The sequence below is a fragment of the Octopus sinensis genome, unplaced genomic scaffold (genome assembly GCF_006345805.1).
Source record: "Octopus sinensis unplaced genomic scaffold, ASM634580v1 Contig14024, whole genome shotgun sequence".
NCBI classification, from domain to species: domain Eukaryota; kingdom Metazoa; phylum Mollusca; class Cephalopoda; order Octopoda; family Octopodidae; genus Octopus; species Octopus sinensis.
The window spans coordinates 43,364-57,830 of record NW_021833079.1 but is presented as its reverse complement, the minus strand read 5'-3'; the positions used below and the strand labels follow the sequence as shown (position 1 = coordinate 57,830).

The window sequence follows — 14,467 nt, the reverse complement described above, 5'->3', positions numbered from 1 at the left end:
GTTCCTCCAAGTACGGTTCTAGTCTGCTCCAGGACAGCCTTCTTCTGTGTCGGGGTCCCCACGTCGAGACATCCGTAACCAAGATATCGTCTGCGTAGATAATTAGTCTGCTCGTAGGAAAATGTGGTTTCGGGACGTCGGCCAGAAATATATTAAAGAGCAAGGGGCTGAGAACCGATCCCTGAGGAACACCTCTCCTCAGATTCACGGCCTTCGATAGCAAATTTCCACAACGAATGAACGATTTTCTCTCGCACAAGAAGTCCTTAAGCCATCCGACAGTTTTTCGCCCAGCACCCAACTCCGCTACTTTATCTAACAACCCCAAGTGCCAGACACTGTCAAAGGCCTTGCAGACGTCCAGGCAGACCGCCGTTAGGCAGGCTTTATGTTGTTTGGCCCGAGTCAGTTCTTCCTCAAGAAGCGAGAAACAGTGACCGGTTGATCGACCAGGTCTAAAACCCCACTGTTCCTCCGCGAGTATATTATTTTGTTCCACGTAAGCCGATAAACGATTGAAAATAATTCTTTCCATTATCCTCGACGTTGTGCAGATAAGGCTAATTGGCCTATAACTTCCTGCCTGCGTATTTGGTTTTCCAGGTTTTGGGATCATTCGGACGATTGTTCGTTCCAGCTAGGTGGGACGTGACCATTGTCCCAACTGGCATTGAATAGTTTCACCAGAATACGAAGCAAGCATCCGGGTGCCTTCTTGAATACCTCCATAGGGATGAAGTCAAATCCAGGAGCGTTGTTCTTGCAACCTCTGATTGCTTCGAACGTCTCTTCCGTGGTTATTTCTCTGCACAAGGGTCCATCCAAAACAAGTTTTGAGCGGGAATTTCGGGTCGACTCCTCGAATATTTTCAGAGGCAGGATAGACGAAGGGTCCACCTCCTGAATCCCTGCTAGCTGCTGGCGGAAGACCTCCGGGACTTCCTCAGTAGGAACAAAGCCTCCATCCACCGATTTAAGAATGATTTCTTCTCCTTTCGCTTCCGTCCCGTTCATTATTTTGTATAGTTTCCAGAATTTAGGATTTTTCTTGTTGAGTTTTAAGCATTCTCTCTTCCATGCCTCATCTGTGTTAGCTTTAGTCAGCTCGTCGATCCGACTCTTCAGGGTGTTGATTCGGGCCTTTAGACTTCCAGAGTCCTCCGATTCAAAACACCTCCTTCTTTTGCTTTCCAGTCGCGCCTTGTCTCTGACTAGCTCAGATAGTCTAGTTTCGGACCTCTTCGCGCAAGATCCCTGGGATTTCATATGTTTTTTAGAAGCGAATCTGTCCAGAAAGGCCACCACATGCTTTCGTATGGCCATATCAAGATGATCAATACTTTCACTCGTGGACAGATGCATGTGGGAGAGAGGTTCCAAAGCTGCACCCATGAATATGGCGAACATGGGCCATTGCACAGGGGACAAGTCGTATCCCGTGAAGAGATCTGATACCAACTCCGTAGATGTTCCGCAACAACATTGATTGGGGCAGATGGTCACTCCCAGTCCGCATTTCTATCCGGGGCCTGTCGCAAAAAGGCTCACAGACGCGGAAGAAAGAAATAGTCCGAGGCGATCACCTCCACTGAAGCAGAAATGATTAAGTTCCTCAGAAGTCCAGACATTAAGGTCATATTTCCTTGCGATCCTCAGTAAAGCCCGACCATCTTGGTTAGAGGTCTCGCATCCATAAGCGGTATTTTTGGCGTTGAGATCTCCCGCAAGAATGGCCATCTCATTATCCTCAAAGAACTTCCTGATCACTTCAGGGTAGTTCTGAGGTCCTTCGAGTACATTCCACCGATTGTTATCCATCCAATGGAAGTTAGGAGTTCTAGTGCGATCAGTTCGCATCGGTTCTCTTCAAGGATCCTCAAGTTCTTTACAACAATGTCGGCTTTGTAGTAAAGCGAGGATCCCGTTCCCGCAATCGCCCCCGACCTCCATGGAATGTGGAGGGATCTATAGCCTTCAAATTTGATCTGCCGAGGCCCTTTCATTTTGGTTTCGTTCACAATTAGGACATCTGTCTTTGCCAAGGTCAGAAGGGACCTCAGCTCCGTTGCCCGTCTCATGAGAGACCGGGCATTGATAAGCGTTATCACGCTCACACTTGATTTGGAACGCGGCTGCCCTCGTGCCTGAGCGCCGCCCGTTTTCGTAAAGGGGGCTTTTTCTGTATTGGCTCGGCTGGAGTTGGCAAGATATCCGACGCATCAAGTGGAGATGGAAGTGTCGGCATTGCCTTCTTCCTCAGGTTCTTCGCTTTCGGTGCCTGCCACTCACTCGGGGTCGGCTCCGTCAATTGTGCTAAAATGGGATGGACTCAATCCAAAAATTTCTACAATATGCACGTTTGCTTAATATCAGTAAGAGAATACATGCATACATTCAATTACTTACTATAAAAAAACCCTTGAGAGCATGCTTGTTTCTTATAAAAACAAAGTTGAACCTTGGGAAAAGACTCTTGTACTGGAAAAAAAATAAAAAAGATTTATCACCAAATAAGTGTGTCCACAACATCAAAAAGAAAGAAACTTAGCGGACTAAAAATGTGGTCAAGATTTCAAAATTATCTGCAGAACTGGAACTTGTAAATGTTACAAAGGCAAGGTATGTCTTGAAGTAAAAAACAAAATGTGGTGCATGTTCTATGTTGTTACGAATATAAAAAGACAAAAAAGGAAAACTTTCGAAAATTTAATCTTCGCTGCATGACCTAGTCAGAATTGAAAAAAAACAAATATCTGTGTATAACTCAAGGAAGAACTTCCGTAATGATAATGTTTACTTCGAACTAAACAAGAGACGATTCTACAGAAATTTGTCAGGCAACAATGAAGAGACGTTATATGCTTTTGACAATCAGAAATCTATGTCGTTTTGGGTAAAAAGTTTAGAGCAAAAGGCACGAATTGGTTGGTGAAAGAACAACCGAAGGTGAAGATATGCTGCCAGATTTCACGAATAGTTACATAATGGAAGTCATTAAATATTTCCCTAATTGGAAGGCATCTGGGTGGGCGGAGTATATAATTTCTTTGTTAAAAGATTCAAATCTTTCCACGGATTTTTATATGTTGAAATAATCAATGGGGATTACATGCTCGAAAGCTTGTTTTATAATGGAATAACATACATAATCCCTAAAAAATGATTGTGACACTTGAAAGATTTTGGCCCTATAACTAACATGTATGCCGACATTTTATAAGTTAGTTACCAAATGTGCTAATGGAAAACTATCTGTAGATGCATTTGGGTTAATTCCCGACAATCAACTTGGTACGAGGAGACAGTATCGCCAGTACCTAAATAAGGAGTATTGGTCCCAGCCTACAGTATTAAGAGTGGAAGAAAGACAGAGGCTCACTCGGTTCAGTCTATAATATCGACGGAAAATGTTGAAATCCGAGCTAATATGTCAATTATTACAGAGACAAGAGTCCAATATAAAAAGCCTGATATTTGTGGCTTTGATAAAATAAAGCAAACAATTATTTTAATTGAGGTGAGCATTACATCACAAAACAGCCTCCAAGAAGTCGAAATCGAGAAATTCCATGAATATGATATGACGTATTGGCAGATGAACTGTCAATACTTTATGATGCAGGTGAAAACTATTCCGGTGGGTTTGAAGTGGGACGGAGTTGTCTCGAAATGCTTTACATATTACATGGATAAAATAACCATTGAAAAAACAACAAAAGTTACATCCAATTTTTTACTGAAAAGAACTCTTGAAAGTATGTTAATTAAGCCAAAGCATGGGATGGGGGTATCTGGTGAAGAAACACCTCTGCTACCGACCAACTTGTGGAACTGACATGCTATCGGGACACGTCAATTGAAGCTATGAGACATATAAAAACTTTGTCCGGCGGAGAGTTAGAGAGCGAGCGAGTAGTAGTAAATTCTCCTTCTAAAATGAGGAAAATAACTTCTAACAATAAGGAGTAAAAACCTTAATTAAATAGTGTAGTCCTAGTTAAATTTGGTTCTTTTAGTTCTGTTTGGATTCTCTATTTATTTAAAGAATTTAGAAAAATTAATAGTCTGTTATTAAAAATCTGATCTAACTTAGTTGCAAATTTAATTATATTAAAAAATCATTAATTTAATTATATCTTATAAATTTTTATTTCGTTTAAAGACTAAATTTTTATTTCGTCCCTGGGACATCGTCGTCTCAGGCCGATCATGCGGCCAGGATCGAACCTTTCAGAAGGATCTCCCTCGTTTGGATCGGCGATCACGGGAATAACACAATTAACTGGCTTTGCCCGTGTTTGGTCTTTAATCAATAAATAAAAATAAAGACTAAACTTGATTGAATATTTTATGCTCTTGGCAAGAATAAAGTCGGAAAGAACTAAATGACTGTAGTCGAAAATCAGTATGAATTTGGGAAACAGAACATAGGGAAAAGTTAAAATAAATAGAGGTATACTACACGGAGATTCTCTTTCACCTCTGATATTTGTGTTGTTAATAGACCCTTTAACCCGAATGCTCAACGGAAAATTTCTGAAAATAGTGATGGAACCCGGTTATGGAAAAAATCGAAACAAAGCCAATGCACTCTGTTTTGTTGCAATGTCTGAAAAATACTGAAGTTGATGTTAATGAATCTTGTGGATGACTGATCACTGGAAACAATTCCTCTTTGATTGAAGCAAGTCTGTGCCTACTGCAAGACCGAAAATCGTTTTTAATAATGGAGAGAATAAATACAGCTACTGCAACTATCCAAAAACTGCCCATTCGTGCAGTGAACGTAGGCCCTAAGAAGAGGAGGTTAATTAACAAAATACTAGAATTTACGAAAACTAAATAATTATTAATATCAAAATTCATTTTATTTTTGGCTTAGGAATCATTAATCAAATAATGATACATTTACTGTATTTTATTAAATAAAAATATATATTTAATTATGTTAAGAATGTGTCATAAATTAGTCTATTCAAAAGAATCTTACTGTAACAAAGAATGTAGAATATACCACTTTAACGACGTCGTAATTGAATAATAAAACAATAGAATTTATTGATTAATACCAGTCTATTGTTTTACGACATACCACCTGTGATTTCTAAAGGAGTAGCGGGATTATGAAGTAATAGAAGTGTAAGGTTGGTTTTCTGTGAGCTTATTCAAGATTATAATGGAAGAGCATAATATTGTGGTCATGGGAAGTGGAGGTGTTGGGAAAAGTGCACTGGTCGTAATTATGTTTAAACTTTTACAGACCATTCGATTTACACAAGAAATATTTGTTCATAAATACGACCCGACAATAGAAGATTCTTATTGCAGGAAAAAAAGTAAATAATTATATTTAAATAAATCTATTATAGTAATTGACAATCGAGAATGCTGCCTCGAGATCCTCGACACTGCCGGGACCGAACAATTTTATAGTGTCTATGAGATGTACATGAGGAAGGGAGATGGATTTCTACTGGTCTACTCATTGGCAGAACCACAGACCTTTGAATGGGCTCAATCTCTTTACTCCCGAATCCAGCAATATCACAGTCCTAAAACTATGCCAGTTGTTATAGTCGGGAATAAATGTGACCTTAAATCATCATGGAAGATTCCAGATACTCTCAATGTTCCTGTTTTTGAAACTTCAGCAAAAACAGCTCAGAATGTCGATAGGGTTGATCTGGCTTGTTGAATGTGATTTAGGCATTTATTGAACTTGTGAGGTTAATCAGGGCAAATAAACGTATCGAAAAGTCTGATAAACGCAATCATTGTTGTTCTGTTCTTTAATGATTTTGGAATAAAAATTGATTTATAGTTTTTGGAAAAATTGAGGTTAGTTTGCTACTTTCGTTGAATTCTGAGTTTAATCGAAGAATTTCATGAATTGAATATTTATGAATAATGGATTGTTGAGACTTAAATAGAATACAGATTTTAACTATAATTTGTTACTCACATTTTTAACTATAATTTGTTACTCACAAACATTAATATCTAGTCAAAAACGTTGATAAAAATCGTCAAATTTTTATTTTTTCAAAATATTAAATATTTAAAAGCTCTAGATTTCTCTGCAATAATTAAAATTTTTATTCAGTAGCATCTTAACATATATAATTTATTTAATGGAAATTGTTAAATTTTTTTTATCTAGCTCGCAGGATTGAAAGACAATTCCCGCGTAAAACAGCCAGCAAGATCCTTTGAATAAGGAATATAAATTCACTTTGAGCATCTTAACTATATGAATATAATTTTTGTTATATTTACAACATCTAATGAACGCATTTCTAACTTCTTAGTGCAACTGATGTATTATAACTTTCAAATCCTATCTATCTGTTTTAATTTTCCAGTACAAATGAATATTTAAATTTATACACATCTATTTTCTGCTTATTTTTGTAAATTAAAATGAGAAATAATTTATTTTATTAATTCTAAACATCATCAACAGACAATATTAAATAATATTTTTGTATACAACAGACAATATTAGATAATATTTTTATATTCAACAGACAATGTTAAGTGATATTTTTATATACAACAGACAATACTAAGTAAAATTAGTTAACTAACTATCTAAAATGAATTCATTATTAATAATCAAATCAAACAAAACTCAATGAAAAAACTCGATGTTAAGTCAGAATTTTAGCATAAATCTATAATAAATAAAAATTAAATACCAATGGAACCCTCGTGACTGATGTTTTTTGACCAAAGATTCGATATCTGACTCTATTTATGTTATTTTTAAACGAATATATCCTCCAATGGACACATCCAACCTGTTTCTTTCTTTATTTACAATTCGATGTAGAATGGTAAATCCACATTCAACACAGTATGATGTTGGAAAATAGAGTAGCAATTGTGCTATTTCGTTCCACAATTTTGGATAAGTCTCTTTCACTTTGATATTTTGGAAAAAATAATTGACGTTTGTGGATCATCATAATATAGTTTTAATTCTGGATTGAATTTTAAGTGATTAATTTCTCTTGAATATTTTCTTTTTCTTCTGGCTTCGACAAAAAAGGATTAATCATCCAGAATGGAATTTATAATTCAAGAATATTTTGGAATCGTGGAATCAAATCTTTTCTATACTGAATAAATGTTGCAAAAAGTTAATATCTTCATCATCAAATGTTTGAAAAATTGATTGGAATTCGGGAATATTATAATAATTTCTTTTTCAAGTTATATTTATATAACTTTATTTTTTCGACAAATATTTGAATAATTCTTTTACAATCTATTAAAGTCACATACTTTCCCTGAAGTTTTAATGAAATTTCATTAAATTTTCCAAAAATCCACGTCAAATAAACAATTTCTTTCCTTTTCGATACAATTAAATCTGCTACATTTTTGTTACCCTTAGAAGCTAGAAAATTCACGATTGTGTCAAATAATATTAAAAATCGTTCTAATGCATTTTTATCTGATAACCATCGCACCTATAAAATTGGAAACTATAACCTCAGTGTGAGGCACAAGACGGACATAATGTTTCTTTATCCTCATAGCAAAATTTTCTATAAAGACAATCATACATGCTGTTTACTTTAATTTTGTTGATGGTTTTATAACTATATTTAACGTTTCATGTAGAATTGGTGAAAGAGCTTTTGAAATCAAATGGTATCTATGTAGAACGCAATGTATATGAATCACATTAGGACAATTTTTCAAATATGCTGCAAATCCTTTATACTTCCCAACCATAAACATTGCACCATCGGTGGAGCAAGCAACCAAATTTTCATATGGAATCTTTTTCTCATCCAAAAATAATTTGACTACAGAAAAAATAGAAAATCCAGTAGTATTAGTTTCAACAGATTTTAAAATTTCGTCAGGATTTAAACCCATCAGATCTAATAGAATCACTGATATAAATGGTTTGATGAGATTTTCACCAAAAACGTGGGAACTCTCATTTTTGGCAATAATCATTGCAATTTTATAGGATGCAATTAGTCTTCCTATATATAATTTTAAATAATAACAATTGTTTCTTTCATTAATATTTGTAAAAACAGTGTCAATCGTTTTTTGTTTGCAAAGAGAATACAAAGTACTCAAATGGTCTATCTTTTTTATCCGAATGTTTTCTCCTAAGATAATTAAACAATTTGGACGGTTTCATTTCATCATTTGATAATGACTTATTACACAGTAAGCAGTATGGTCTATTATCAAAGGAATTTTTTATAAATCCAAATGCCAAAAATTCATTTTTATATTGACGATTTTTTAATGTAGACGGACGATTCATACAAGAACAAATACTAGCATTGTAATTTTAAAAACTTTAAAAAACAAAGGTTTACCACTTTAAAAATAAACTAACTTAATTTAAAATGAAAAAATTATTAAATTTATTTTCGACCCCATTACGATTGATCTGGGCTGATTTTCGACCCCAGGTTGAGAACCGCTGGTCTAAACTATATTATATAAAAAAATTAGATACGATTTTCGTTTATTCCATTTTGAGTTTTATTTTGATTTGGAATTCTCCGACATCTCGATTTTTAGATTCTAGTCCATTGACATACTGAAATAGATTACAAATATATTTTTGAGGTTTTTAGTGCAACCCTTATAAAAAAATTTTAATGCAACCCTTATAAAATTTTTAGAAACCCATGTTTTTAGAGTACTAGATGCCCCTAAAAGAAGTTAGACTTTATAGTGATTTGTTTGGCTTTTTTAGGCGACAATAAAAGTCATATTAACGATTTCGAATAATTTTGATTTTTGGATAATATCAATTTTAGAAGAAAGAAGAAAAATATTTATTTAAAAAGGCTGTTAGTAGATTTAATTTCTTTCTCCATCAATAATAAATATTTTTGAATATTCTTTAAAAACCTGAATCGTCCTTTTAAAAAACTTAAAAATAAAAATTACCCACAACACTAATTATTATTTCTTTCTACATCTCGAATGAGATATTACAGAAAGCTAAAAATAAACAGATCTATCTTTAGAGAATTAGATAAGCCATCCTGACATTTAAAAATTTATGATAACAACTTATCCAAAGAGCATCAACTACTACCGCCTTTCACAGTAAATTAATTTAGAATCAAAAATATCAAAAACCAATTCATTTCAAATCCTACAAACTTGACCATTTAAAATCAAGAAATTCGAAGATTTCTTTCCTTATGTCTTGAGAACCTAATCTGAGAAAAAGAAAAAATATAAATTAATTTCCTCAGCAGACTACCACTTCAGATACTACTATAAGACAATACATGCTGAGACACAATATCAAATTTTTTAATCTTGATAGGAAATTTTAATTTAATTTGACAACTCAGACAATTATTTTTTAACTGTAGGAATCACGTTGTATTGAAAATTTTTTAAAAAATATTCGGAAAATTTAAATTACTTTTCTAAGTCAATCTGTTCACTAATTAATATGAGCAATTTTTTTTTATTGTTACAAATAAAATCAGTGTAATGATTTAAAAAGAGTTTAAAAGCTAAATATTTAAAAATTAATTAAATCGTTAATGTATCTGTCGCCTACTATCCTGGTCCAGGGTTTGAATCCTAGAGCCTGTCTATGCCGGAAGCTCCGTTCGGATTTGACAAATGACTCCGTCATAGACGTCTCATCACACGAGAATTCCAAAAAATAGTTAGTTTTCAGATGGGACGTCATGATTTTCCCAGTCTGCGACAGCCGCATTTCAATAAAAGGATATTTCAAAAACAAGAAATCCCATTCCTCAATTCGGACCTCACTCTTCAATTAGGATTAATTACATCATTAATTTTTTCGCTTGCTTTTGTAATACTGTATGATTTGCACGTTGGATTACGTGTTTCGGCTATGCAGAAAGTGCTTTATAATAGTTTATAATTCTGATTTATTATTCCAACTGGACTTGGTTTATTTTTCAGATTGATATAGTGAGAATAATCTCTACAAATTCATTAATTTTAATTTGTAACAACAAATACAAATTGTTTTGCGAATTTAAGTTAAAAAGTCGAAGAAATGAACAATTTTTATATAGTTTCCTTTAATTTTTTCCCTATTAGTTACCTTTATATCCTTTGTTAAGTCAACCTATAAAGTAATACAGTTTTCCCTTGATTGCTCACCATTTTGGCGACTTTTTAAAAAAAATTACACAATTTTTAACAATTCATTTAAAAATTCGTTTAACGCAGCAATTTTAGTTGCTTTCGATAAAATTATATCATCATTGAAGCAAACTTGAATAGACTCCATACAATTTATTCGGGTACTCATTTCAGAATCAATTAATGAATATCTATGTTTCGGAAAACCACAATTTCTCACATAAATTGGATTGATTCTAAGAATCTTCTTTTTGTTTAATTTAAGATCGTTAATTTTACTTCGCGAAATTAATCTTTTGAAACGTGGTATAAACATTTCTGGAAAACGCCTTAAACTTAGAAAAAAGTTATTAATAAAATAATTTATAATTTTTCTTTTTGGATCCTAAGATAGTCACTTACTCATGTTACAAATGAGACACGCGGTTTAAAAAATTATTTTTTTAATAATTCGTCACAGTCCAACAGTGGGCATGTGCTGTAGGTATATCTCGATCGGTTTTTTTACATTTTTTCATTTAAAAAAACCTTTCTAAAATATTGAAACTATATAAATGTTTTTTGTTGATTCTTTTGGTTCGACCAACTTTTATCGATAACGTTCCATTTACCTTCGACACAGTAACTCATAAAATCACATTGATTTTCTGCTTATAACGATTGTTTATTGAAGTTAATATATTTAGTAGTTTATTAATCATTTATAAAATTGACATATTTAAGTAAGATAGTTTCAAGTGATTTTATATTGACGAACTATTTATTTCATAATATCGGTAATATTTTGTTTAAGAAACATATTAACAGAACGACAGACAATTTTTATAGTTTTAATATAATGTCTGATACTTTTTTACAAGACAGTGAAGTTCTAGAAAATAATAAAAACAATGAACAATGCCTTTCCACTGAAACTGATTCTCTAACTGAAAAGGTGAAAAATTCAAATTTAAAATCAATGGAAATTCCTGAATCAGTTACTACTGAAACAATTACAAATTTCAATCAGTTTTTGCATAATTCGCCTATACCTTATCCATTATATTTTCCATTTGTTTTACCAATTCCTAATTTTTCAAATTTTTCACCAAATACAAATTTCAAGTACGAAAAAACTATTAATACAGACGCATATTGCAAAATATGTGATCGACAATACTGTAATAAATATTTTTTTCGCGAACATTGCAGAAATAAACATGGTTTAAAAAATGACAGTGAGAATAGAGGTAATTTGCATGCAGCTACTTGTTCAAGTCAACAAGAAAATCGCAGCAGTTTTTTAAATAATTAATTGGTTTTTTAATTGTTTATAGTATAATTTACAATTTATATAGCACAAAATAGCGATTCTACAATGATTTAATAATGTAATAAATATTTAGATATTGACAATGATTTTTCTTGGAAGACGACTCAAACTAAAAATGTATTTCTTAATTAAAAATCTATTTTTAAGTTAATTCATTAAATATAATTAAATCAATTTTTTACTAAACTAATTTAGGAAATAAACAAATCTGATACAAACGAGTCACTTGAGCAGAATACTTATTGTGACAAAAATATTTTCATAGAACCTGTGGTTAAAACAGAAAACATTTTCACAGATTTAATGAAGCCACAAAAGAAAACAAATAGTGAAATTAATTTTTCAATGAGAGTACAGTGCGAAGAATGCGGAAAAGAGGTATGCAATAAATATTTTTTAAAAAAACATATGAAAAACCGCCATGGAATATCAAAGGAGAATATTTTCAATCAAGAAATAGTAAATAGTCCGAATAATAATTTGGAGTGCCAGTCTGTTGAGTTTGACACGATAAAAATGATCAACAAGAGTAAAGACATGGATAATGGAAATTATATAATAAACATGAACGGAGTCCAAAAAAGTAAATATACATTTACACTCAAATAATAATTAAGAAACAATTTATGCGACTGCAAAACTATACAATATAACTACGTATAACTTTAAAAAGGTATACAATTGCAATATGTGCGGAATTCAAACAAAACAGTTAACTACAATTATATTTCATTTGGCAACAATTCATTTTGAAAAAATTCGTTTGTTTGAACATTACAATATTAAAATAGAATCAGTTTTATCAAAAAGTGAAAAAAATGATGCAAGTGAAGAAATTACTGGACATTTGCAGAATTTCTTAATCAGTGAGGACTATTCAGATCGTATTGTTACACCATCAAAAATAAAAATGAATGTTAGAAAAATTGTAAGTGAACCCACGTACTTCACTTTCAAACTACATCCCTGTGATTAGGCTCAAATTTCCTGATTTTTTTCTTTTAATGTCTGTTTTCTAATTTAAATGGTTAATCAGATTAAAAAAATATTTTGATATTTTTATAGAAAAATTTCTAATCAGTAAGAAGAATTTAATACCAATGTATGAAACAGACGCCCCGGTTGGAATCCTCTAAACAACTCGATTAATCTGAACTCCAGAATGCCGGTCTACGTCGCTGCAAAACTGACTAGCCACCTGGTGCGGTCGTATGTGAACTCGTGGAAAGATTACCGGGTGAAGATGAAATTGCTGGGATTATGTGCATCGGGATCACATGATTAATTTGTCCTTTTTTAAAGTGGTATTGGTGTTGAACAAAATACGAATGTAATCCTGGTTTATATAACTAATAATCTCGTTCTTTAATTAGATATTTTTAATTTTTTGGAAAATACCACAAATCAGTTTTTATTAATTTAATATTCGGTTTTTCAGATATATCTTTGTTTTGAAACTCAATCACAGCATAAGAAAAGTAATTAAAGTATATAAATTATTAAAAAACTCAAAATCTGTTAATTCACTACATCCCAAAATGAATGTATTTTGTTAGCGTAAGAACCAACAATAATAACGGCAAATGACCCAACGAAAAGAAAAATAGTTTTCTTGAAGTCCCCCGAGTTGGATTTTTATAAAACCGATGAGACAAATAAATTAAATAAACATTCAAAGGGCAGCTCAAAACAGAAAAATAGGCATTACCACAAGCCATAATCGGTGCAACAAGACATGTAATTGCCAAATAGCAACTGTGCCTCAAAGATGTGGCCCTGCACTTATCGGGATACAGAAAAGACATCAGTCTATACCCACCCAAAGAATAATCTTCCTTATAATTCCAACTCAGAGAATTAAAATGAGGAAGTTGCCAAAAGTATAAAATTGCCCCAAGCACAAAGCAACCTAAAATCACCCCAAAAGTCTAAACCAGAATCAAAACTCCCTGTAGCAGCATGCCATCCAATTATTGGAGGAATTGCTCCCACGAATGAGCCAACAAATGTATTAGCCACACTGTATCTCTTCATCGGCGTATATATGAATGAATAAAGAATTAGATTTCCAAAAGCCAACATAGCAGTCGCCGAACTAACAAGAGTTGAGAGAATAACAATTCCACTAATTCCAGTCGCCAGAGCAAATGCTAGCGTCCCCTCTGGTCTAAATGTTCTAGAAATGACCAAAAAATACGAAATATTAGACTGAACAAGAACTCTGTCCTTAGTTCGATTCATTTGAGAGTCAAAAGGTATTTCCAAGAGCTAAATGACGGGCTATTTTCTAGGAATATTACTTGGTTTAGCGAAGCAGCAGAAGAAGATGTGAGAAAGGTACCCAGGGATGTAAGCGCAAGTGTTGATAAATTGATGGCGTCACAGGCCACAAGATATCCAACCATTTGGGTCAGGACGACGAGGCCAAAATATGAATAATAGTAAAAATACTTGTTAATCGAGATTTACCTAATTTTAATAGTATTTTTGTCAGTATTTTTATATCATTTGTACCACTATAAGTTATTGGAATATGATTTGGAATTGAATAATTGTTGTTTTTATTTATTTGGTGCAAAAACGCACGAATTTCTGGATCATGTATTTTTTGGTTTTCATAATTCAAATGCACATGTTCTATTGGAATCGGTCTTATATTTCTTGATAATCTGACTTTATGAAATATATGAAGAAATCTTAGCATAATATTTGATCATCAAACCACTGTAGCTAATAACCATTAATAAACTATTTATTACCACAAAAATATTCACGACCGAATAATTTGATTTAAAAAAATAATTAAATTTTAAACATAATAACTTATAATAAATATAACTTTAAACAATTAAATTTATAATAAAGGAAAAATGATAACTCAACTTATTTTTGGATTAAGTCATGTTTATCCTAAGTATTTGTATGTATTAAAAAAACCTAAAGCAAGTCGAGTTGAAAAAGCTCCATAAGTAAGATTTGCTTCCTAGTGAACTGGGAGTAATCCACTACGCACACGTAACAATATTA

The 14,467-nt window shown here is 32.6% G+C and overlaps 3 protein-coding genes across 3 annotated transcripts; 2 read left to right on the top strand and 1 right to left on the bottom strand.

Moving 5' to 3' along the window:
• Positions 1-3,427: 3,427 nt before the first annotated feature.
• On the top strand, positions 3,428-5,695 carry LOC115230002 (ras-related protein Rap-2a-like). The gene is made up of 2 exons (XM_029800251.1): positions 3,428-3,755; positions 5,370-5,695. Exons 1-2 carry the CDS (start codon positions 3,428-3,430, stop codon positions 5,693-5,695), a joined length of 654 nt encoding a protein of 217 aa, XP_029656111.1.
• Positions 5,696-10,966: 5,271 nt separating this feature from the next.
• LOC115230001 lies at positions 10,967-12,416 on the top strand. The gene is made up of 4 exons (XM_029800250.1): positions 10,967-11,062; positions 11,636-12,023; positions 12,058-12,201; positions 12,232-12,416. Exons 1-4 carry the CDS (start codon positions 10,967-10,969, stop codon positions 12,414-12,416), a joined length of 813 nt encoding a protein of 270 aa, XP_029656110.1.
• Positions 12,417-13,022: 606 nt separating this feature from the next.
• On the bottom strand, positions 13,023-13,859 carry LOC115229997 (protoheme IX farnesyltransferase, mitochondrial-like). Its single transcript, XM_036499474.1, has 3 exons — positions 13,741-13,859; positions 13,638-13,708; positions 13,023-13,607 (listed from the first exon to the last, which is right to left on the bottom strand). Exons 1-3 carry the CDS (start codon positions 13,843-13,845, stop codon positions 13,298-13,300), a joined length of 486 nt encoding a protein of 161 aa, XP_036355367.1. The 5' UTR covers positions 13,846-13,859; the 3' UTR covers positions 13,023-13,297.
• Between the last annotated feature and the right edge of the window lie 608 nt (positions 13,860-14,467).

Excerpts from the sequence above, each read along its gene's own strand:
- LOC115229997 (XM_036499474.1), bottom strand. The coding sequence starts at position 13,845 with ATGGTTGGATATCTTGTGGCCTGTGACGCCATCAATTTATCAACACTT. Across the intron at positions 13,709-13,740 it reads CTGCTGCTTCGCTAAACCAA|CTCTTGGAAATACCTTTTGA; the intron begins GTAATATTCCTA and ends CCCGTCATTTAG. Across the intron at positions 13,608-13,637 it reads CTTGTTCAGTCTAATATTTC|ACCAGAGGGGACGCTAGCAT; the intron begins GTATTTTTTGGT and ends TAGAACATTTAG.
- LOC115230002 (XM_029800251.1), top strand. The coding sequence starts at position 3,428 with ATGTCAATTATTACAGAGACAAGAGTCCAATATAAAAAGCCTGATATT. Across the intron at positions 3,756-5,369 it reads ACTGAAAAGAACTCTTGAAA|TAATTGACAATCGAGAATGC; the intron begins GTATGTTAATTA and ends AATCTATTATAG.
- LOC115230001 (XM_029800250.1), top strand. The coding sequence starts at position 10,967 with ATGTCTGATACTTTTTTACAAGACAGTGAAGTTCTAGAAAATAATAAA. Across the intron at positions 12,024-12,057 it reads CATGAACGGAGTCCAAAAAA|AAACAATTTATGCGACTGCA; the intron begins GTAAATATACAT and ends ATAATAATTAAG. Across the intron at positions 12,202-12,231 it reads AATTCATTTTGAAAAAATTC|AATCAGTTTTATCAAAAAGT; the intron begins GTTTGTTTGAAC and ends ATATTAAAATAG.